Source organism: Ailuropoda melanoleuca, chromosome 16 (assembly GCF_002007445.2).
Source record: "Ailuropoda melanoleuca isolate Jingjing chromosome 16, ASM200744v2, whole genome shotgun sequence".
Lineage (NCBI taxonomy): Eukaryota > Metazoa > Chordata > Mammalia > Carnivora > Ursidae > Ailuropoda > Ailuropoda melanoleuca.
Window position 1 is genome coordinate 19,085,704 of NC_048233.1, and position 25,707 is coordinate 19,111,410.

At 36.6% G+C, this 25,707-nt stretch overlaps 1 protein-coding gene across 1 annotated transcript in view; it reads right to left on the bottom strand.

Annotated features, from left to right (window-relative positions):
* Nucleotides 1–25,707, bottom strand: part of SLCO1A2 (solute carrier organic anion transporter family member 1A2) — a 111,961-nt gene that overhangs the window by 55,989 nt on the left and 30,265 nt on the right. The window contains exons 2-3 of the mRNA XM_019807321.2: nucleotides 1,064–1,254; nucleotides 600–851 (exon numbers count right to left, since the gene is read on the bottom strand). Of these exons, the coding sequence (XP_019662880.1) occupies nucleotides 600–659 (60 nt within the window). The 5' untranslated portion in view covers nucleotides 660–851; nucleotides 1,064–1,254. The remainder of the gene's footprint in view (nucleotides 1–599; nucleotides 852–1,063; nucleotides 1,255–25,707) is intronic.

Here is a 25,707-nt window from a genome sequence, read left to right on the forward strand (position 1 = left end):
CAAATTTCCAGATCCCTTGGTTTAAAACAAATTCAAATTTTCTTTGAAGGCAAATGGCTTTGAAGCTATACAAAAAGAATTTGCTTTGAAATAAGCAAGAATGCCAGAAACAGCTAACAAAATGGGCATTATTCTTACAGAGAATGATTGATATGTTGCCAAAGCCTGAAGTAAACATTTGTTTTACTGGGTCATTGTGAAGTAATCATTGCATGCAGATCAACAAAGCATTTCTGCCCAATAAACCGTTTTCTAGGAGAGACCCCCACACTCCTCTGGGTTAGAAACCCCACAAGGGTGAGCATTAAAATGGCCTTTTGATACAAGAAATTAAATCCTGGTGTAACATAGTATGTGCCTGAAAACTTTAAGACCTTATCTTCCATTTAAGTTCCTCAAAACCATTTCTGAATTAATTGCCTGAATCACTAGCCCTATTTAACCCTTAGTTTAAAACCAACCTCAGCAAAGCAAGAAATTATCAATACATCAGGTAATGTGACATTAACATTAAATCACGTCATGTGAGCAACTTTACAAACTCTAGGTTAAAAAAAAAAGGCACATATACATATATCCACACACACACAAGTCCATACCTTCAGTTTGGAAAGACATCTTACTCTATGGGTTTCAATTCTTTTCTCAATTTCTGCCATGTTGCTCCTCTGAGTGTTCCAAGGTACTTAGGTTTTAAATCTTGATATTTCTTAGTTCTGTCCTTTTAAGAGGACAAAAATCTATTAACTGACAAAATCATAAATTGTCATTCTTTTGAAGAAAACACGGAATCTGAGTAGGAATCAGAATCCATTGTAGTGCAAAAATACCTGAGAAGCTTTGATTCAGATCTGGAAGAAAATAATGACGTTAGAGAAGATTTAGTTGCTAATTTTCCATTGAGAAAGTTACATCAAATAACTTTAGTTACTCTTTAGCGAGATTAAAGAAATTAGAATAATTTGCTATGGTCCCCTTGCAAAATAATAACCACGTGGTTAAAACAAAGCTTTTCATTTCTTTAGCCAAACAAATAGAACCAAACTGAGCTTTTTGGACTCACATGAAAATGCTGCTTTTATGTACCCAGAGCCTTTGATTTGTGTTTGCGCTAAAAATCTGCTTCAACAAGCCTACCAAGGCTCAAAAATCTCTATTTGGCCAGGCTCCCTCTTGAAGTTCTTTGCGTTCCAAGACTTCCCTGGAGTCTCAGGAAGGGAAACGTTTTCTGGGGCACTGCTGATTCACGGAAACCTGGGGAGATATGGAATTTTAATCACGGAAATAGCCTAAGTAAAAATAACAAATAATTCTATGATCTGGAAAAGAATCCTACAGTTCCAAGTTAGAATGTGAGATTTAGAAGAAGATTAAACATATAAGTGGAGATCTATATGCTTACACATATAATAAATACAGATATATGTGTATTTACACTATATATATATTATATAGGCACACATTTTTATATGTAAAACAAAAGATGAGTTGAACGCTATTAAATTCTACTAGCCTCTTGTCAGAGATTTTGTCTGCTTGTGTCTTGAAACTAGGGCATTATTTTGCACCAAAACCAAAGTGTTTCACTCAGGCAATATTTATTCTAGTAAATCTTCTTCAAGTTGCCAGAATGATACCTTAGTAGTATCCCCAGCATTAATATATTAAAATCGTCTGAACAATATTCATTTAACAAGTGATCCTCAGTGACACTAGTTTATAAAACCTAATTACTTTGCCTCTATACATTTGCTGAATCCTACTTCCCTACACACATTAAGGCAACAGCCACTGAACAACTATGTATGAGCTTAGTTCTCTTTACTCATCCTCTCACAGACAAAACAAACATTTCTTGAAAGTCTGCTATGTACCAACTATACTGCTAAGCATAGGATTTTGGCAGTGAACAACACAGATAAGCTGTCTTATAAAAAAAAAAAAATAAACCAGTTAGAAAGGTGTAAGCTTCTGTGGAAAGTACTTGGACCCAGATCCCAAGGAACTTATATTTTTACTGAAAAAAGGTAAAACTTTTTTTTCAAAAGATTTTATTTATTTATTTGACAGAGAGAGACAGCCAGCGAGAGAGGGAACACAGCAGGGGGAGTGGGAGAGGAAGAAGCAGGCTCCCAGCAGAGGAGCCTGATGTGGGGCTCGATCCCATAATGTCGGGATCACGCCCTGAGCCGAAGGCAGATGCTTAACAACTGAGCCACCCAGGTGCCGAAAAAAGGTAAAACTTTTAAATAAGACATTGGAATACATCTGAACAGCATATGACCAAATACAAATTGTTTGGTACATAAGTGGTGAAAACTTCGTAGATCATGCATGTAAATTATTAGAGACAGTCTTGGCAAATCTGAATAGCATACAAATGAACTCATGCTGAAATCTCCCCCTCAAAGTGCCCGATAACCTTAATTATAGAGCAATTATAGTTTTGGAAAAAGCGATAGATAGGGTTAATTTTTCAAAAGATGGGAACTGCTAATCTTCCTTCTCACGATTTAGAATCCAGTCTTGCTCCTCTCTTTTTTTGCCTTCTATTCTCCTTGCCAATATCTGAGCCCAATTATGGTCACCCAATCAAACAATAAGAGAGGGTGAAAACCTACTCCTCTTCTATGTCAAAGTTAGCTTCACTCTTTTTAGTGGCTAAAGTCATGACTATTCTAAATGCCTATTTTTTGCTATGCAGCGGCTACAGGACGTAGAAGGTGGGGTTAGTGACACAGAAAATCCCCACAAACAGGAATTCTCATGTCCCATCTATGCATTGTGATACTATGTACCCATCTTGAGCAGTTTTTATGACCATGCCTCAAAAATTTGTTCAAAATGTGTTTATTGTCTTGAGAGAAGTTTAATAAACAGTTGTTTATAAACAACTGGGGTAACAGGTAGTGTTTGAAGCTAAGCCCTTGAAAGGAATTAAATGTGATCAAGTTAACCCTAAACTTTCCCTAAAACATTTTAGCTTTCCAGACACATTTTAAAAATTTTATGGAGGAAAGTAAATGAATGAATGAATGAATGAAGTCTATTCTCTTTTTTTAAAAAAATTCATGAAACCCAATAGTTAATGTCACAGTCACTGAGTATTTTGGCTCTAAATCAGGGAATGCATGTGTTGTTTCTTCATATCCTTGTGGCCCTGCAAGTGCCAGCCATGTGAACAGACCCCTTTTGTTAGCACAGTGTTGTTTATATGGTGACTTCTGCTCCTGGGACTGCAGTGTCACCAATAAATCCCCATCAATCATTACTGTTAATGAAAACAACTTGCTCAAGTTTTATTAAGTGGAGAAGCATTTTCCTTCTCTAACTCCTTCTCAGCATTCAAATGGGGGCAAGTAATTCTTTAGTATGCATTCTTGCACAAATGTGGTTGAATTTCTGCCATGCCTACTCATCACAACCTTACTGGCGTTCTTTGTTTTTGTTTTGTTTTTTAGTTGTGGTGAAAGCACATTATAGAATTGTTAACTAAATGTGTATTTGGGGTCATTGGACCTCTAGAGCTTTTTCATCTTGCATGACTGAAACTTTATAACCATTGAATAGCAATGCTCAGAGTTTTTGGCACCCCTGGGTCATCAGCCCTTAGTGATATGTCTCAATCACAGAAGAACACAATGTTTTACAAAACAAGTAAACAGTCTGGTTTGTGCCTTTTCCCCAGTGTCAAGTATCTAGACAGAGTTTTTCATTACTATAAATCACTGGGGGGAAATGCATATGTTTAATTTTACATTATTCTATACTATTGAATTAATAAAAATAAAGGTTTTCCTCTATCATGGCAAAATTAGTAGTACATATATGAAGAAGACTTAAGAGAACATCCTTCCCCTGGGGGAAAAAAAAAGAGAGGGCTGCACCAGCAAAAATCTTACAAAAGTTGTTTATTTTCAGAATCTTCAAATCGCCCCTAGCTCTGCAAGGAAAGCCTCTTGGTGGTATCCAGCTGAAAAAATTTCAGCCAATACCAAATCAAGTAAGTGCCAATAATGCATGTGTAGAAGCAACAATAACTCTTTGTGTGACTCCTTCCAAATTATTTTTCTTCTATTCATTTTCATCTAAAATAAAAAAATAAGATAATGGATTCTCCAAATCAGCCTTACAAATATAGGTATTATTTTACTTCCTACATTCAGAGGGAGGTACCAGGAATGCATAATTCCAGGCAAAAGTCGAGGAGAAACTTAACTGAATCATAGACTCATACATTGATTATACAAATGGAAAATGGAACACACAAAAAACACAAGCAGAAACCTCCATCAGCGATCCAGCAATAAAAATACCTTGTTACTTTGAATACTGTCTAACTCTGGATAACAGACCTAGATGTGGAAAAGTAAAAGTAAACCTGAAAACTGACTTCTAAATCTTTAGGAGCACTGTTTGTAAATATCATCAGTATTATATCCCATGCCAAGTCATTCTAGAGAATTATTAGATAATTACGAGAATAGCCACGTTTTCCACACTTGCAATATTTTTTAAAGATTTATTTATTTTAGAGAGAGAGCACAAGAGCATGAGCAGGGGCAGGGGTAGGGTCAGAGGGAGAGACTCTCAAGTGGACTCCCTGCTGACTTACTGAGTTCAGGGCCTGAACCTAGCTTGATCTCATGACCCTGAGATCATGACCCTTAGATCATGACCCTTAGATCATGACCCAAGCCAAAACCAGGAGTGGGAGACTCAACCAACTGAGCCACTCGGGCGCCCCTTCCACACTTGCAATTTAAACTCTTTCATTTCTTAAGATTATTATACCAATTCTTTTCTTCCTTTTGCCTGTATAGACCTAATTTTGGATACAAAAACATGTTCCTTCATTTAATTCTGGCATATAGATACTGAGTTTCTCCTTTTCCTCACAGAGATAAGATTTTATGTTTGTAAAGCTCCCCAAATACCTGAAAATCCAATAAAATATTTCTATTCTTCTGTAACCCATCGATTTATGTATTTGTTCATTCACATTAATGGAGGCAGCTAGACAGAGTAAAAAGGTCAGAACTTGAAGCCCAGTTAGCGAGTTCTAGTTTAGTTGTGAGTCGTTTAAACTCTTTGAGCCTTGCTTTCCTTACCGAAGATATGGGATAGCTGCGTGTTTATGCCTACCTTGAAAGATTTTTAATGACGATTGAGTTATAAAATTTACATAATGCCCCTTGTGGGGTTGTTGTAATGAAATAGTTACTCCATAAATGCCAATGGTTATTATTCATTCATTCCCCAAATATTTATGAAGACTCTACTGAATTCCAAGCATAGTAGTTGGTGCTAGGGATACAAAGATGGATAACATATGTGCTTGCTCATAAGCTATTGGGAGGGATAGACAATTAAATGATAATTGCAGCTAGCTAGTGCCATAATGCAGACAATCTGAGCAAAGTAAAGGGAATATGCAATTAATGAATACCTTTTATTTGGATATTCATTTGGAATACCATTTGAGTACAGCACAATAGTTTAAGTACTTGGGCTTTTAAATGAAGCACAGCTAGTTTGAAAGCCTGTTGTTAAACTAGCTGTGGGATTTTGTACAAGTCACCTTAATCTATCCACACAGTGAAGACAGTCTCTATCTTTCATACCAGCCAAGGTCCAGACAGGAAAATAGAACTCAGGGAGTTCAGTAAAAGAATTTAATATGGAAAACCAGTTATAAAAGTATCAGAGTTTAAAAGCCAAACTGGGCAAATGGTGTGCAATCCAGAGACTTATACCAGGAAGAAGTCACTCCCACGCCTAAGACTGAATAAAAAAGGGAAAAGGCCTGAGCTGTAGGAACAGGAGTCCTCAAGGATACACAGCCCCTGCCAGAGGCACTCCTGCAGAGGGTGGATATATGCCCTGGCTTTTCTTCTCTTTACAACCCTGTCAAAAGTTCAGAAATAACAGAAGTCAAACCAGTGAATCACTGAAGTAGTAATTAGTAAAAGTTTACTGTGAACACACCAAAAAAAAGAAAGTTTGCAAAACCAGGAACATGGAGTGAGGCTCGGGAGTATATTATTGTAAAGCATCTTATATAGTAAGAAAACAGTGACTGTTTCATTTCTGCCGTAGTTGGTCAGAATATTAGAATTTTCTTAAATTGTAGTGAACTGGTCAGTGGTTACTTCATATCAACTTCGGGAAAGAGTTTAAGTTTTCCTTACAATTTCCAGAAGCGTAAGCAGGAAATGACCCACATCCAGTTAGTCTTGTAAAAATAAGCTAAGTTAAACTTTGTTTGTACAAGTAAACTGGTTTTTGTCTGCTCCAGTAATTTCCAAAGCTGATCTTGTTTTGATTCAAACAACTCCAGTCTCACACCAATACCTGCCACTGACAACCTAACAAGCAATCAGATGCAAGAGAGCCTGGGAAATTTAGTTTTAAGAAGTCAGTGTCTTGGGATACAGAGAGGATCAGAGGCTAGGAGGCAGAAAAACAACGAATGCAACCACAATTAGCTGCAGTAGAATTAAGATAATATGTAATAAATGTGTAACATGATGCTAGCACACAATCAGCATGCAGTGAAGGGTAGCTATTTGTATTACCAGATAATATACCTTCAATCATTAATGCTCTAAATCCTTAGTAATAGACTCAGGAGATTTAACTAGTCGCATAATTGGCCAGCTCTTGACATTACATATACAAACATTGCAATCTCTTTGTGATACCCAGTAAGACATGAGGCTTTTCACCAAATGAACTGATTTTCAATGGACTCATACATTAGTCAATTACTTTTACATCATGTAAGCGCGGATGTAGTCACCACATCTTCACATGGCAAGGCATATCCAGCTTTCTTATTCAAGTTATATGTGGGGAAAATGTCCAAAGAGATCTGAGACACATAGTCTGCGTTACCACTAAATGCTTTTTTAGACTGCTTCAACAAGCAAGTTTTTATAGGACATTATAAAGTCAGGAGTAAAACCGTTCCATGGTGGAAGAAGAAAAAGGGAAAATAATAACATTATTATTATTCCTTATTCTTACTATTTCCTTTTATGAAGATAGAATCCCAATGGCATGACATGCCTTTCCCCTCTATGTAACCTCACTTACTCGATGTGAGATGGCTGATATGATCCAATATCTTACTTGGGCAAGTTTATGTAACTGGTGGTCAACTGTAAGGAAGCATGCTTGCCAACAGAAGTAAGCCACATTCCCTCATATCAGCTTGTAAGTACCTAAAGTGATATTTTGGACTCTCTGTGTTACACTTCTCTGTCTTTTTTTTCAATTGACTCACAATTAGGATGAGGGGAAAGCTGGTATTAATTGATGTTTATTTATTGGACATTCTTAAAGGCCCTGACATACAAGGAAAGCATGGAAAAGCAGATTTTCCTAAAGGGATATAATAAGATTGGAAAAATGTAAGATCTATTATAATACATACAATGTGATACAATTTTTATTAAACTATATATAATTGGAGATAATAATAAAAATATAAACATTATATACTACTTTCTATATTGTAGACACTGTTCTAGAAGCTTTATGGATGTCAATCCATTTGATTCTCATAAAACTCTATGACGTCAATAATGTTATCCCAACTTTAAAGATGTGGAATTAAAGCACAGAGAGGTCAAGTAAATGTGTGCAAGGACACACAGCTTGTAAGTGCCAGAGCCAGGATTGAAACCCATGAAGTCTGGCCTTAGAGACTTTTTTTTTTAAGATTTTATTTATTTATTTGAGAGAGAGAGTGTGCGAGAGAGAGAGAGAGAGAGAGAGAGAGAGGGAGAAAGAGAGTTCACAAGCAGGAGGGAGGGGTAGAGGGAGAAGCAGACTCCCTGCTGAGCAGGGAGCCCAATGTGGGACTAGATACCAGGACCCTGGGATCATGACCTGAGCTAAAGGCAGATGCTTAACTGACTGAGCCACTCAGGCACCCTGGCCTTAGAGACTATTAACCGTTACCCTAATCTGCCTCTCCACCATGGTGTGTGGGGTGTGTGTGTGTGTGTGTGTTCACTCTTGTATTCATTTAGATTAAATACTGAAAGACTAAAACCAGAATCTTAAAAGAGGTTATCTCTGGATGGGATTATGGTCGACTTTGTTTTGTTTTTCCTTTGGAAATTTCTGTGCTATTTCCACAAGAATCGTTATACCTTTTTTATTTAAAAAAACATAGAGGAAAAGAATGCCCATCATTGGACTTGATTTTTTTTAATGTAATAAGAACACAGCCCATTTCTAATACATGTTACTGTTGTATTCTTAACTACTTTTATTTTTTTTCTTGTTTCTCCAATTATTTTGCTTTCACCAAGAACTTCTGTGTGTCTCCTTTTTTTCTCCTTTCTCTTTGATTATTTGAGTTTTAATTTAGCTAAACAGCCCAAGGCATGCATAATTTCCCTGACTGGAACCACTGAGAGAGCTGGAAGGCACCTGGGGTCGCTAGGCCAAACTTCCGACTGGATGTGGTTACAGGCCGTAAAGGTATCCATCCTAATCACTACTTTGGGATTCGTAAATAAAACAGTTGTTTAAATTATAATAAAGGGAACAGTTCGAGCCCTGAATACATATCAGGCAAGAGGTTCATGGACCATTGTTTATCACATGATTAAGCGCATGACTGGCCTCTCCTTCAGGTTATCCCCCTGCTGAATTTGTTAGCCTTGCATCTTGGATCACTACGCAATTTTAAATTATCTTTATTTGCAGTCATATGGTATTTTATTTATCCCTTTAATGGGCCACTGAATAAAGACAGGAAGCTTGAAGATCACAGATGTTAAAATATAACCTAATGAGGAACATTAAAACTAATAATGTTATAGATTTCCCTCAAGATTATCTTCATTGAATCAGTAAGTTTCATTCATCTAATCAAAACTTTTACCTCCTACATTATTTTATGGTCCTATTGTTCCTAAACCAATTTTTGAAGAGGAAGAATAGATGGAGAATTGAATCTAGGTGGTCTTTTCATACTCGGAGATATATCACAAGTCATAACATAAAAGCCATTCTCTTATTTCCTCCATTTGAAAGAAAATTCAAACATTATGAAACTAAGCTTACTGATTTTTAAAAACTTTTTAAAACCTTCGAAGTGTAAAAATTTCTAACATCATAATATCAGCTTTTTAAATTTTAACACCCTTAACACGTATAATAAACACCAACCTACATTTTCATAAATAATTCCCTACATCCAAATACAACAAATTGAATTTGTTTCTTAACAGGTCATTCATTTTCTCACAACACTAATTTAAAACAAGGAAGTGTATACCTGTGTTAAACAATATGATATACATGACAAGAAATTTGCTTTCATACTTAAAATTACCAAATATCATAATTAAATTAGGTTAATTGCCTACAAACACTTAGGTAGAATCATCTATTTTTAAATAAACTTTTTTTTAACTTATAAGAATTTTCAAAAGATTGTACATTACCGTGAAGGAGAATAAGAATCTTTTGTATAAGCCCAAAGAGATTGATAAACACTGGTCCAGTCAAGTTCTCACTGGCAAATATGGAAAGACCCATCATATATACATATACACACGAAACACTTCATAAAGCACTTTAACACACTCATCATTTTGACTAAAATCTAAAATTTTAGATTTTAAAGTGCATGATTCTTAGCCAGAACATATCTTAATAGTTGGCCTGCTGGCCTATATATCTTTCAACCTATTCCGATGACATAACACCCCCCGCCAGAAATGAATCTCGTTAAAGCAGAGCTTTTAAGAAGAGTTTCATTTATTCGATCTTCTCCTTTAAGCAGCAATGTTGTTTTAGCAATGTTTATATTGGTATAACTTCAAACGTAGAGAAACGTTGCAAGAATATACAGAATTCCCATATACTCTATTTTTTTTGTATCAAGTTTTTATTTCTAGTTAGTTAATGTATCGTGTAATATTTGTTCAAAATTTCTATATACTCTTTACTCAGTCTCACCAATTATATTTTGTATCATTTGCTTCCTCATTCCCTCCCTTTTCCTCCCCACCCCCCTTTTCTCTCCTTCTTTTTGTGTGTATGTACTTCCCTCCCCACTCCGAAGCCACTTGAATACTTTGGTGGTACTGTGGTCCTTGCTAACTAAATATTTCTGTGTATATTTCCTAAAAACAAGGATATTTCTTTTATATAATCAGAATACAATTATCGAAGCCTGAGAATTTAACATTAGTTAAATATTCTTATCTAATCCCATGGTTTGTATTCAAATTGTGTCAATTGTCCTGATAATGTCCTAACTTTTCTAGGTTTTTGTTTGTTTGTTTTTAAAGATTTTCTTTATTTATTTGAGAGAGAGAGAGAAAGAGAGAGCACAAGTGGTGTGGAGGAGGAGGGAGTCAGGGAGGGGCAAAGGAGAAGGAGAGGGACAAGCAGATTCCCTGCTGAGTGAGGAGCCCCATACAGGCTTGATCCCAGGACCCTGAGATCATGACCTGAGCTGAAGTCAGATGCTTAACTGACTGAGCCACCCTGGTGCCCCTAGCTTTTCTGTTTTAATGACCCAGGATTCAATCCAGCACCATACACTGTATTTCATTGTCATATCTTAGTTTATTTTGATCAGGAACAGTTACTCAGCCTTTTTTTCTTTTTCTTTTTCTTTTTGGTGTTTCTTACCTGTGAAATTTTTTTGAGTGTGAGTTAGTTGTTTTACAAAATATCTCTCATGATTAAGTTTTAGCTACACATTTTGGATTGGAATACCACTGATGTGATATGTCCTCCTCAGGGTTTGAGACACATGATGTCAGTTTGTTTAGTTTTGCAAATGTTAGCTTTGATCACATGGTGAACGTATATCTGCTACTCTTCTTTCTGTACAATTATTATTTTCCCTTTGTAATTCATAAGTAACTTCTAAGGAGATACTGTTTAATAGTGGTAGGGAGAATTATAACGGATTCCCTGTGTCTGCTGAATGAAGGGAGAATGTGTCTTGGACTCACTATAGAAGTTAAACTTGTAGCAAAAACAAATAGAAAAATACAAAAAAATTAGAAAACAAGAGAAATACCAAAAATCTAAAAACAAACAAATAAAGCAAAAACAAAAAAAAAAAACATAGCATAATAAGGACTTAGAAACTTAGTGAAAATATAATAAACACTTAGAAACTTAGTGAAAAAAGTTAAAAATGGTCACTGTGAAGGTTAAAGCAAAAAGCGGAATGGAAGTGAATAAAATGTTACTAGACTGATTGCAGAACTGAGCCAGATGGGATGATATGATTTCATAGAATCTCATAAATATCATTGTGTAATTTGCACCAGAGATATTCAATAGAAAGAGGGAGATAAATGGAAGTATGTGTTCATCTAGAATTGGAATTGACAATTTTAACTTGGCAATGGGTTAGGCAGTAAAGGAATCCAAGAGACCAGCAGGTATAGAATTGAATTATGGACTATGAAGTCAATTTTTTTAAAGATTTTATTTATTTATTTCAGACATAGAGCAAGAGAGAGAGAGAGCATGCATGTTTGGGGGGGAGGGGCAGAGGGAGAAGCAGACCCCTGCTGAGCAAGGAGCCTGACATGGGGCTCAATCCCAGGGTCCTGATATCATGACCTGAGCCAAAGGCAGATGCTTAACTGACTGAGCCACCTAGGCACCCCTGTGACGTGAAATTTGAATGCAGAGGGAAGGGAAGAATGAAGGAAGTGGCAGACTGAAACCACAGGGAGGGTCGTGTTATGAGTAATGTGAGAGAGATGAAAAGCTGATTAACTGAAAAGGTTAGAGAGTTAGTTAAATAAAACACTGTTAACAAAAAAAATACCCAGATGCATTTCCTGGTGCTAGATGTCAGATGAGGAGTAGTTTATGAGGTAACAGAGTTACAGGACAACCAGACATGTGGGCTGTTGATCTAAGAGTGGAAATGAAAGTAAGTGAAATGGAAGAGTATTCAGAAAAACAATGCCCAGGTTTGAATAGTTATACACAAGGCTGTGAAATGTGCCTAGGTTAAGTAAAAAAGTTCTCAAATGCATCAAAGAAGTTTTCAAATGCGTTGTTTCTCAAAATCTTGATATAATTTATAATTAGTATTTGGTAAGATTGTGGGTTCTTCTGACATTAAAAAAAAAATTCTCCTGGGGACAGCTGAGTGGCTCAGTCAGTTAAGCATCCGACTCTTGATTTTAGCTCAGATCATGATCTCTTGGTCATGAGATCAAGCTCCATGTGGGGGTTTGCATTCATTGTGGAGTTTGCTTGAGATTCTCTCCCTCTGCCCCTCCCACCCCCTGCTCTGGTGCTCTCTCTCTCAAATAAATAAATGAATAAAATCTTTAAAAAAATTATCCTGCCCAACATTTTAAAACAATCTATATCTATTTTCTGCTTTCCTGATACACCCTTTACATATAAAGTTTTATCAAGGTTTAATGTTTGGAAAGGATTAAGCCAGCATGCTTCTTTAATGTATCTTAGAAGCTTAGAAAAGTGACAGCCCACACTAAGTGAAATAGAAATTCCAGATCATCCATGGGAGATGGTAGGAGAAGGGATCAAAAAGCTCAGAGTAGCAAGCATGCTAAAGTAGACGTTACATAAGGCCCAAAACCCCACCAGTCATCTGTGTTTCATAGGAGAGACTCTGAAGGTATTACATTTGCCCAAGCAATATGAATTCATTGGTGAGAGTTTTTTGAGAAATTCAGGGATGACTACCCTCTGTGGGCCAGGGATAACATTAAGACGCCATCCTAGAATAGATCTCTCTAAGAGCAAAGAGAATAATAAAATCACAAAACAATAGAGGCCAGGAGGTAGCATTTAAATATAGAAGCAAAATGGGTATAATTATTTTAAGTAATATTAAGGTTGGGTTAGTAACCAGTGGGATCTGAACTTCAGAAAGTTATGGGGATCATTAATAGAACATGACAACTGGAGGTGCAAGATAGATGAGTAACCAACAAGAATATTATTCAACCTACACAATCAGAAGAAATCAAGGGTGGATTATCAGGAGGCTGAGAGCAGCCATCCCTAATAAAATGTGCAGTATCTTGTTCAGTTTCCTGATATGAGCCATTTTTAGATTAGAACCTATTGACTGAAAGCGAGGCCGGGTTCCCAGGAGGAAAGGACCATGACATCTCAACAAGTATAGATGATTTCCTCCAGTCTCTCCTCAGTGAGCTATATAAACATTTATAGGGTACTCTTATGCTGGGGAAGGGATATATTCAAACATTTCAGGGACTAGTTTGTAGGGTCTGAGTTGACACTGCTACCTAGAGACAATAATAGTCATTACAGACCTTCTGTTAGTCTGGGACCATATGTGGGCAGACAATAAACTAGGTCCTAGTCCAGATCTAACTTGCAGTGGGTCTACAGACACACTCATGGTCATTTGTTTTTTTTTTTTTTTTTGATCAATGATAATTAGAATAGATACTCTTGGTAAATGGCCGAACCCCCCCATTTGTTCCTTGGCTTATGGGCTAAGATCTCTCACACTGATCTATGGAGAAATTAATGCTAGCAGAAATTAATGCTACCCTAAAAGATCAAAAATTCAGGATTCTATTCCCATCCCCCATTTAACACACCACTCTGGCCCCTGCAATAAGTAAAAAATGCTGGAGGATGACAATAGGTTATCACAAACTCAAACTAGTAGTAATCCCATTTGTAGTTGCTGTATAAGATATGTCATCTTTTTTAGGGACGATTAACATGGTCTCAGGTCCATGTTATACATGTATGTTATGTAACGATTGATCTGTGAAATATATTCTTTTCTATCTTTATCAGAAAAAAGAAACAAAAGTTGCACATATTTGTGTGGGAGAAAAAATGGTGAACATCTACAGAGATAGCTATAATGGGAAAAGACAATGTGTGGAGGTTATGGTAAGCCCCGGTGTGAGAATCACAAGACACCCGCTTGATTTCCAAAGCAAGGCCATCATGCTCTCTGCAGCTACCAGGCCCTGGAAATGATGGACTGCCTGCCTGCCTAGACCACGTCAAGTGATCATGTGACCAGAGCTGCCCACGATGAGCTGCATTCTGTCCGACTCACCAAGTCAGAGAGTGGGGTGGGTGCCAAGCAATCAATCATAAGATGAAAGTGATGCATCAGCATGAGGCACAAGCAAGTTCAGAGGGCCTGAGTGAGCTTCAGAGCAGATAGACCAGAACCCGTGTCATCCAGTTAGTGTTGTACCTCCATCTCTCTAACAGATCATATCTACACTATCAGCAAAGTCCCTTAATATCAGCTAACAGCAGACCAAAAAATATGAGCTTGGTTTATAGATGGGTGAGCTCAATATATGGGTGTTATGCAGTTTTCCCTAAAGAACAGTTATTGGTTAAGGTTTTGCCCCTGAGGACATGCCAAAATGGCCAAGACATATTCAGTGTGACAAGAAACAATTTTATTTTGTAATCACAGATTTCTAGGCTCTCAATAATCCTTTTCAATTCTGCTTGAGAACACGCCATTTTCTGAACACACTCTCTTTTGTAGTGCCTTTTGTTGCATTTAGCAATGACCAGCTCATGCTATCAGCATATCTCCTGCAAAACCTCATTGTCTATGCCACAAGTTCATTGGGTACTTTTCAAAAAATTTTCTAGGCTATTGCAGACAAACTGTTTGACCAAATGTTTTACCACCATTGACATGAGTCACCATTCTCCTAGATCATCTTAGAGATTTTTTTGCCATCAGATTCTAAAACCAGTGTTGCATACTTATGTTTTTGTTACACAAGAACTGTATTCTAGTACCAGTTTCTGGATTTATAAGGTTTTGTGCAATCATGCTGCAGAACAACCTAAAAGCCTCAATGGCATTAAAATAACAAGTTTTTTCACATTTACAACTCTGTCGTTTGGCTGTGGGTCAGACATAGGGTGTACTTAGCTGAGCCAGGCTGGATGCTAGGCTTCTGTTGTGGTTCATTTCTTTTTTCTTTTTGTTTTTTTTTAATTTTATTTTATTATATTATGTTAATTACCATACAGTACATCCCCAGATTCCGATGTAAAGTTTGATGCTTCATTAGTTGCATATAACACCCAGTGCATGTTGTGGTTCATTTCTATGCCTCATGTTTTCCTTTAAAAATACAGGTGACTTGAAGCATATTCTTCTGGGGTCAGATGACAAGAGTGCAAGTAAAGTAAGTAGAAAATGCAATTGCAGTGCTCCTTAGTGCTTTGTGCTGAACTTACACAGTATCATTCTGGCTCCATTCTACTGACCAGATCATGACAAACAGCCAAGCCAATGATGGGGGTAGGGAGAGGGAGGTGAGAGTATATTCACCCAGAGCCAGAGGATCTGAAAAGTCCCACGGCCCCAACTGTAAGATCCATATTCGTTAACGTACTCACCCTATGCTCCAGTTACCTGTATGGGCTAGTTACTTTTTCAAACACACCTACCACTATGCTTTTCCCTTTTACTAGAAAATGTTTCTGCTTTCTCTGCTAATTCCACTTATTCTTCAAGGTCAAACCCCCAAAGCAGCACTGTTTGAAGTCTCCCCCATCCCATCTTCATCTGCCTTCATACAATTTGTTATTTTTCATTGTATCACTGTTTCTTCATTATAAATAGATAAGTATCTGTATCTTGAAACAGATTATCATCTCTTTAAAGGAAGAATAATATTTTATTCATAAAAAAGAGCTGCTTCTACAAAACAACTTCCTAAACTGTGTGCCACTTATTTAGTGAACAGGACAAAGGTGTTCTGAGCTACAAATAGCCTAGCCGAAAGATGGCCAGTCTGGTTTTGGGGCAACCGGAGTCCCTAAGCCTGGTCACTTCCAGGTGGGAGCAGCCACTTTTGTTTGCACTGATATGCAACACAAAGAGTTATTTTCACGTGTGCCATAGAAAAACCTCTAAAGCACCTAGAAAAGTGTTGCTCTCTTAATCAATAGTTCATAAATACTTACTGAATATATTAACAAACTATAAATCCTTTCTATAAATTAATTATCACTATAAAATCATATATTTTGCAGCAAATATCCTAAGTTCAAAATACTACAAGTCAGTGTGAATCACACAATTTCTTGGAGTTCAGGGTGCGTAAATCAAATAAGCTGTCATAGAATTTCTTAATTATGATGTTAATACATAGAAAAATATGATTGTGCAAATTATATAAAAACTACACACTTGAATAACATTTAAAAAGACACCATTAACTAAGTCTTTTCTTTCTTAAGAAAACTGAAGTCCAACGTATAGAAATAAATCCAATAATAATAAACAGAAGTTTGCCTAAAAAAATTGTTCAGCACATTTCTTCTGGTCAGGAGAAAATTATGTGTCCTTGAGGCTTATGAAAACATGCCAAGGTGAGTTGTGATACAAAATAATTTCGATGTGTCCATTTTATCTACATCTGAATCTTGGCTGATTTGATTTTTCCTTCCTACAAGGCCAGAAATCAGAAAATACGATGAAAGCTAAAGGGTGGGCTATGTCTCATCTCTTATATCTGGTACTAGGGAGCTGTCCCTGAAACTTATTTTATCTTCCTGACATTCATACCAATCCATACGAGGTGGATAAAAATAACCGGGCATTTCACTTAGTTTAGATATCTGCCACTGTGGTGGAGGAGATGGTAGTGAGCGAGACTAAATGCCCCATTTAGTTGCTTCTCTTCTTGGTCCTTCCCTCTACTGCTGTTTCTAATGTGATGCTTTCTCTGTGTGTAAAAAGATGGGGATGGATTAGATGATTATATTAATTTCCTGAATGGGAAACCAAACATCATTATGAGATTGGTTGAAAGTCATGTACTAGATATTTGCAGGAGCAAGCCATCTCCTGCCCGGCTCCCACAGCAGTACCTTATCCACAGGGCTTTGGTGTCTCCCCAACTCCGTCCTCCTAAACCCTCAACACATATGTGCACATGCACACACACACATACACACACACATACACACACACACACACACACACAAGCATGCACATATACACGCACGCCCAGGCACACACACACACATCTTATTTTCTGTCTACAGGTAGACAAATGTACATTCTAATACAAACACTTAGAGGTAATGACTCCAGTTTTGTTTCTGTTAACCCAAAGTAGTGACTGGTTTCAAAACAAAGGGAAGAAGAAAGTAGCCCTGTAGCCTGCTGTTAACAGGCATTTTTTTTTTAGATTAAGCAGAACTGCAAAGAATTTCATGAAAACCAGTTGTAGCTAACCTTATTGGGCATGAAGGAGAAAGTGGAGCGGATGAAAGTCTGGCCTGTCTCCCCACCCCCAAAATGATGTGAATAAGGCAGGCCCAAAAACTGTTGCTTAACACTAGAGAAAGCTGAATAAAAGTAATTTTTAAAAAATTACTTAGGAAATAGTCACACTAACTCTCTGCGTTTTAAGTTAGTAGATTCTCGCCAACTTTGCTGTTTACTTGAAGCTGCGTGGAATTGACATCATTATCCCAAGCACTCAAAGTATTACCTCAAGTTAGCCAACCAATTTTTTAAGCAGCTCCCCTAATGATGTAATTTAGGATAGATAGATGTGTTAAAACATGACTTGAAATACTTCTGAGCTCATCTAAATCATCCGAGTTGCTTGCAAATTAGCTGTCTCACACAAAGGGCTTTGATTAATACAACCTAAAGAAAGAAATGTACGGTAAGTTGATTGTAGCTCAAAGACTTCATTTTTCTCAAGTTTTTCCAAAAAAGTCATGAATTATGATTCATCAATCACTGGCTTATGAAACTAGATAACATTTTACTTTCATTACTCACCAGCTCATAATTCTGAGTTTGTGGAAACGTGACTATCTTTAAATTCATCATACAATGGCAAAAACGTTCTTCATTAGCAGAAGAATAGCTAATAGATGTAATTTACTAACACATCTTTTGTTTAAAATATCATTTGCCCTACCAATATGAGAAATTTTAATTAAGCATCTGTTGGTGGTCCATTAACTCTTTCCTTTAGGCTGTGCCATATGGGATTTTAAGTAAACTAATTCCAAAATCATGCTCAATAGGTTAAAATTTTCCTATACTTCTTCATAATAAGGTATTACAGAGTTCCTGTTAAAAATGTATTTACATGTATCAAAGAGTTTCAGTAAATATGTGTAGCTTGGCTAATAGTGTATCAGCTGCTATCAGATTGCCTTATGCACAGTGAAATCCTTGGTCAATAGATATAGCTGATCACTTATGAAGATCTACCACATGTTTCCAGTCAGGCTGAAACACCTATATATGCTGTGAGAAACCCACACACCTGTGCACGCGCCCTTGGGATACACACCTGTTATCTTGGAGTCAAATTGTCATTGTTGTTTATTTTTCCCTCTTTAGTCTGAGAGATGACAGACAAACTCAAAGACTAACTGCTATGAGAAAACATTTTTCAGTCCCTTTTGCTCTTCTCTCTTTCCCTTAACTCTTCAGATATGTCCCTCAGGGGTCTCATTTTGCTACTTCCCAATGTGACACCAACTAACTGAAGACACCATTCTCATTGAAGGGTAATGCCGTCTTCCTCCTTCCCAGAAAAAAAAAAAAAAGGATGAATATCCTTCCTCCTTCCTAGAAAAAAAAATGCAAAATGTATCCCTGTTTGTAAAACAAAGGAAAAAGCCCTCACCTTGATTATGTCATGTAAGAGAGAAATTTCAATAGTGGACATTTCCATTGGCAGGGACATAGGACAGAATAGCACACATTTTGCAATAGCTTTCAAATCACATCTGTTAGGTGGCTATTTATATATGCTAATCTGTATATTAGTAATATATATATGTATTATTCTATCTACATATACATCAGTTCTTATATATAAGGTGTGAGTATTGGCTGAAAAAAAAAGCAACATGACTGACCTCAAATTCAGACTTGTTTCAAACTCTAGGAAAAAAGTTACTGTTCATAGCCTGTCAAAATTGTATTATTTTGAAAGGTGAGAAATGTTTTAAGATAAAGTAGTTATCATTGTTTTGCTAATTTGAAATGGAAAGAAATTGTTGAAAGTGAAACAACGTGGAAGAAAACTTGCTTAAAACTTCACTGTCAATGGTACATAAATGAGCCCAAGCTGATCTACTTCTCGAGGACAATTTATTTGGTATTTACAGGAAGTAACGCAGAGCATTGGGCGTTGGAGTTGAGGGTAGCCTCAAGCCATTTCATCAGCTTCTCTAACTCTATTTTCTTTTTTTTTTTAAAGATTTTATTTATTATTTGACAGAGATAGAGACAGCCAGCTAGAGAGGGAACACAAGCAGGAGGAGTGGGAGAGGAAGAAGCAGGCTTATAGCGGAGGAACCTGATGTGGGGCTCGATCCCATAACGCCGGGATCACGCCCTGAGCCGAAGGCAGACGCCCAACCGTTGTGCCACCCAGGCGCCCCTCTAACTCTATTTTCAATAATTGTCTCTACTTTACCATTAGCAGGTACATAGCTGATCAGCATGTTTATTTTTTACTGCCTATATTTCAACAATATATAAGTTTCCTGTGACCCAGAACTATGGTTTTGCTTTATTTTTACACCCGTGTTTCTTAATTAGTGCTGAGTTTCAAATGTGTACTGAATTCATACTGCCAGGCAGTACAATAATGTAGACTCAAGAGTTCTCAACCAAATGAAATATGACTAAATGAATGGTTAGTCTCACTTTACTATAACTTTTCTTGATTGCCAAAATAACTAGGAATTTACATACATCCCCATCCTTAGGCCCAGTGCTCATTGAGTCTTTTATCAAACCACAAATGATCAAGAACTTGACTCTTTTATCTCTTTACTTTAATTATCAATTCAGTCTAATCATTTATTATTTTTACTTTTTTTTAGATAGCTGATTACCCATAAGAAAAATATTAAATTCCCACTTCATTCCATTCGCCAAAATAAATTAAAAAATTAGTTCTGGAAGAAAATTTTTGTGTTATTTATAGGCTATGATGGAAGAAAAAGCCTTTCTAAATATAAAACTAGACGCAAAAATACCTATATTAAATATTCAAAAGTTAAAATTTAGAGCAACACAAATAAGGAAAAAAATAAACGCTATTCATAGCAAATAAGAATCTGGGAAACACTGAAATACGTGTGAAACATTCTAATAGCCTTAGATTAATAACGCTTACCTACCAATAAGAAAGATAGACCATCAACAGAAACAGGGACAAAAAATAAAAACAGACCAAAAATAAATAACAAGTCAATTACCATATATTTAAAATGATAAAATTCTAACCACTTTTTAACAAATCACCTGTAATCAGTATCTTTATTTCTTAACCTCATATCTCAACCACTGTGGCTTCCAGCCAAACTATTGTACTAAAATCCTTCACCAGTAAACTCAGTGTTATTCAATTCATCATCCACATTTTAGTCTTTCTCTTTCTTCACCTTTTAGCAAAATTGGACAGTGAGGACCATTCTCTTAAGAAAAAAAAAAGTATTCTCTTTCCTTAGCTTCATGACACCACATTCTGTATTACCTCTTATCTCCACACTCACTGCACTTTGAGTCATTTATCAACCACCAGAGATCAAAGCCAGAAGACATTTTCATTACTTGAATTAATATTAATTTGATTCAGCTATTTATATTAATAGTGATGCTTTATTTCATGGGTTTCCTCCTCTATCTGTTCCTTCTTAATCTCCGTTGGATTCTCCTCTTCTACCCGCTCCATAAATGCTGGTAGTTCTCAAAGCTCTGTTATTATTCTTCCCTTCCCCCTTTATCTTATCCCTGTGGAGTTTACCTGCACCTGTTGTCTCCATTATTATCTATAAAGACACAAACATCCTCTTTTAAACAGTTGCCTGCTGAACATCTCAACTTGGATATTTTGCAAACATTTCAAACTTATTGGTACCGAACTGTCCAAATCATAAATTTTGAAGTCCTCTTAGATTCTATTCTCTCCCTCACCTCCACATGCAAGGAATTGCTGAGTCCTGTTGATTCTGCTTTATAAATATCTGCTGAATCCATCCATTTATCCGTACTCTGTAATGGACATCTGTTGTTTTTAATTCCCTTTCTATTTGTTCTGCTACCAGAAGACCTCTGTTGGATTTATTTTTAACTCATTGAAAACATGAATCTGTCCTTTTCTAGATGATGAAGCAGTAATAACTGCATTACAAGGGCCACCTGTGGCCTTGTTTTTAGCCACATGGAAGAAGCAGTATGAGAGAATAAGTCTGAAAAGTAGAAAGTATGGAAAAAAAGATGGATAATGACAGCAAAGGGAATGGGAAAGAAAGGGAGAGGGAAAGAGGAAGAGACTGTTGGAGTTTTGGGTTTCCTTTGTCCCTAAGGCCCAGATAAAAATTTTACTTTAATGATTTGGTTATGAGTCAACAAATTCTCCCTTTTGCCTTAAGCTAGTTTGAGTTAGATTCCTTTCACATGTAACCAAAGAATTGTAATACATACTGCAAGGCACTCCAGTCCACACTGTTGCCTCCTACCTAATCTCCCCATATGCACCCTTGCTCTCCAATAGTCCATTCCCAAAATGCAACTAAAATTATCTTTTAAAAATGAAAAATTCTATCCTTCAAATAAAGTCCTCAATCTTAACATGGCTTTCAAGGCCCTTATGTGATCTATCTGATCTCTAACTACTTCTCCTGTCGCATCTCGAATCGTTCTATTGTGGTCCACATACTAACTATACTATATTTTCTTCAGTTCCTCAGGCATCAGTCAGTCTGAAAGCTCTAACTTCTGTGCTTCCCTGCACTTCCTTCTCTGCCCAGCTGGATCAACTTCTGCCCATCTGTGAGTGCATTTCAGGGACTCGAGTCTAACACCTTGGCCTAAGTTAAAACTCCTTTAGGTATGTTCTTCATCATCACATCTTTAATTGCTACCGTTTCATGTAGATTTAGAGTGATGTTGTATCATTCATAATTTTAAACTGCTAAACTTTAAGTTCCATCACAGTAAGAACCTGATCTGTCTTGCTTACCTCTGAACCATCTCCCCCACCTCCCACCATCACCCAAGTCAGTGCCTGGAACAGAAGAGATGCTCATTAGTTTTGGCTGAATTGAGAATGATTTTTAAAATACAAATGAGTGGCCATTTGTTATCAAATTGTCAAAGGTGTCTTTATTATAATGATCAACATTGGCAAAGATCTTTCACTGACGATGAAAGTATAAATGATACGGTATTGCAATGGCAAGGGAGCAGTAGGTATTAAATATTTAAAAATGTAGTCTTTGACCTGACAATTTTACTTCTGAAAAGATTAAGAAAAAATTAATTATAGACAAAATAATGTACAAAGGAATATTCACCACAGCTTTGTTTCAGTAAATTTTTTTAAATTACAGAAAAAAAGTCTGAGTGCCCAACAATAGGGATTCTTTATTTTATACATATACACTATAATAATATGTGGCTACTTAATAGTATAAGGTTATTACTGACATGGGAAAGTATTCATAGCATGTTCTTAAATAACAAAAGGCATGTTACAAAATGGGCACTTGAAGTCTACATGCGGATATATAGAGTTTAAAAATCAGTGTTGGGAGAAAATTCACAAAAATGCTATGTTTTATTATCTTTCAGAGGTGAGACTAAGTTAGTTTTTACTTTAATATTTTTGCTTACCTATTTTTTCTATGTTTTTTAATGAGCAAATACAAGATGATTTAAAATTGCTACCATATATGGAGAATTTATAATCTTGCAGATACTGTGCAAAATGCTTCATATGCATTACCATTTAATTATCACATAATTGTAGAAGATGTCTTTTGTTTTTCAGTATTATAAATGAGGAAACAGAGACTTGGAGATATTAATTTGCTCAAGGCCACACAACCTGAATTCCAATCCAAATTTGTCAGCCTCCAAAGCCTTAGCTTTTTTTTTTTTTAAGATTCTAGTTATTAGAGAGAGAGAGATCAGCATATGTGTGCAGGCCCACAGGAGGAAGGAAGTGGGGAGGATGAAAGAAGAGGGGAGGCAGGTGGGAGAGGGAAAGAGGAAGAGAATCTCAAGTAGGCTCAGTGCATGGCAGGGCTGGATCTCATGACCTTGGGATCATGACCTGAGGCAAAACTGAGTCAGATACTTAACTGACTGAACCACCCAGGTGCCCCTCCAAAGCTCTCCAAAGCTCTAGCTTTTGATCATTAATACAAGGTGCCTAAATGTGTACAAAGCACTCTGCTAAGAGGCATTCAGTAAACAACCAATTAGTAGCCTCACTTTCAAGCAGCTTACAAGTCGATAGATAAGGCATGTAAACTATATGACATGCGAAAATGTGTTTTATAACATGAGGAGTGCAAACCTGGAGGTCACAAAGTTCAGGGTGTGCTGGGAATAATGACCACATCATCCTGTTTTATTAGTGCAGTTTCTCAAAATGTGGCTTTCAGTCCACCTGCCACATATTCCTGGGCCCACCTGAAGAGAAAAAAATCCCTCTCAACTCAGGAGAATTCAGATTATTTCCACGAGCATCATACATTTGATTTCTTGCATTTTTTAAAATGCCTTGCAATCCTTGCAAACATCACTAGCGAAGTAATGCTAAAAGCTTGAGAAGAAATCATGGATCAAGGGAACATATGGGGTGCACCAACACCAGGCCGTATTATGTCCTCGAATACCTGAGGTCAGACAAATGCCATGTAAGCCCACCAACATCTCCCAGACCTTTGGGTCTTACTTTGTATTGATTTAAAATCGGCCTTTGGAAGTTTTCTTCAGGGTTTCAAACAAAATCTTGGGACAAATTTGAAGGACACATTGAAATGAATTCAAAATGCCTCCAGATACCCATATTCTTAAGGAAAATGTCAGGCCTCCAATTACATCAGCCTCTTAGTCACTACCTTAAAAGGTCTCCTGGAATTTTTGTTTTGTTTTGCCTTCTTTTTACCAGATGACACTTTTATTTGATTTTATTTTTTACTGTGGTAAGAACACTTAACATGAGCCTTACCCTCTTAAATTTCTAAGCACACAATACAGTATTGTTAATTATAAGCACGATATTGTACAGGAGATCTCTAGAACTTATTCATCTTATATAACTGAAACTTTATACCTGATGAATAGCAAATCCCCTTCCCTCTTCTTTCAGCCCCTGGCAGCCACCATTCTACTCTGTATGAGTTTAACTATTTTAGATACTTCATATAAGTAGAAAATCATGTGGTATTTGTGACGTAGCATAACGTCCTCGGTTCATCCATGTTGTCATATATGGAGCTAACAGACTAAAGCCCCTATGGTTTTTAATGGTTCAGATCTTTTAGAATTTGTCTAATTGCTACCATCGCCCTCTCCCTTTGGATTTAAAGACAGGCTTTAAAAAGGAAGGCCTTCTGTTTCAGTTCACAGATTGACTGGTTAGAAATGCACTTCGCCAAAGCACGTTAGTGCAGACCTACCTCCCCAAAACTGAATTTATCTCTGGAAATGCAAAGAAAGGAAAGACTAAAATGGGAAAATGGTAGCAATTAGTTAAGATTTTAAGAGATTTAAGCCATTAAAAGCTGAGGGGGCTTTAGTCTGGTAGCTCCAATTCCATACAGTCAGTAAAATTCTTAGCGGTCCTACTCTATTTTCCCAGTAACAGGATCATCACCCTATTTCTCCACCCTTACCTATTTCAATAAGGTCATTTGAGTAAGGGAATCTCTAAATTGAACCTCTGACTAAGGGTGCTACTATGGCTGTGTGTAGGTGTGTCTGAGAACCCCAGTCATCGTCTTGAGTCCTTCAAGGCTGCCCACATATAAACACTCCTTTGTGCTTGTCAGCTGTTTATAGATAAAATTTTGTTGCTGAGGGCCTCTAAAACAAAATATTTATTCAGAATACATAGGTGTTGCCCCTTCCACCCATAGTCAACAGTGCAACAAACATCGTCAATCCATCTATGTGGAAACACATTGAAATAAAAATACTCTTTTCCTGTTGCTCTACATATTTGGTTGGTTCATTGGTTAGTTAACCATTTCTATGTGAGTGGGGGTGGGCAGAGTATGAGGGAACATAAGCAAAAATATCTCAGTGGGCTTGGCAATTTTGTCACCCAAACAATTTACACTTAAAGTGAAACCACTAATCTTTAAAGCCATTTTTGGCATAAGTTATTAAATGCCTTAACAGTGGATATAAAATAGATCGATTTCAATCTAAATTATACTCTGAGCAGTGTTATGGCATAATCACAGGGTATCTCTCTTAAATTATTATAGGACCTGTTTAAATAATCAAATCCTAATCAGAGTTCTTTTGACTTTACAGAGTATCACTTAAAACTCATCTCTGTAATTAGATTATATGCAATTAGCATTAATAACTAAAAGAAATGACTATTTGGAGCCAGTTAATTTCATTACATACATACTTAGATTGGAAGTTACTTAACATTAGATCAAATTGCAATAAAGCTCAAACATAAACAACAGAAAGTAATATTATTTATAAAGTGTTTCTAAATGTAAAACAAAACAAAAAATACAAACAAAATTTCAAAGTGCTAATGAACTTCTGAACCACGATGGACAGTAATATTGTGAAGAGGAAAAAGCTGTTAACCCCAAGACTTCTACAACATGGAAGGTGTATAGCCTTTTTCTGTACTTTCTGGATTGTGCTCAGGAGAA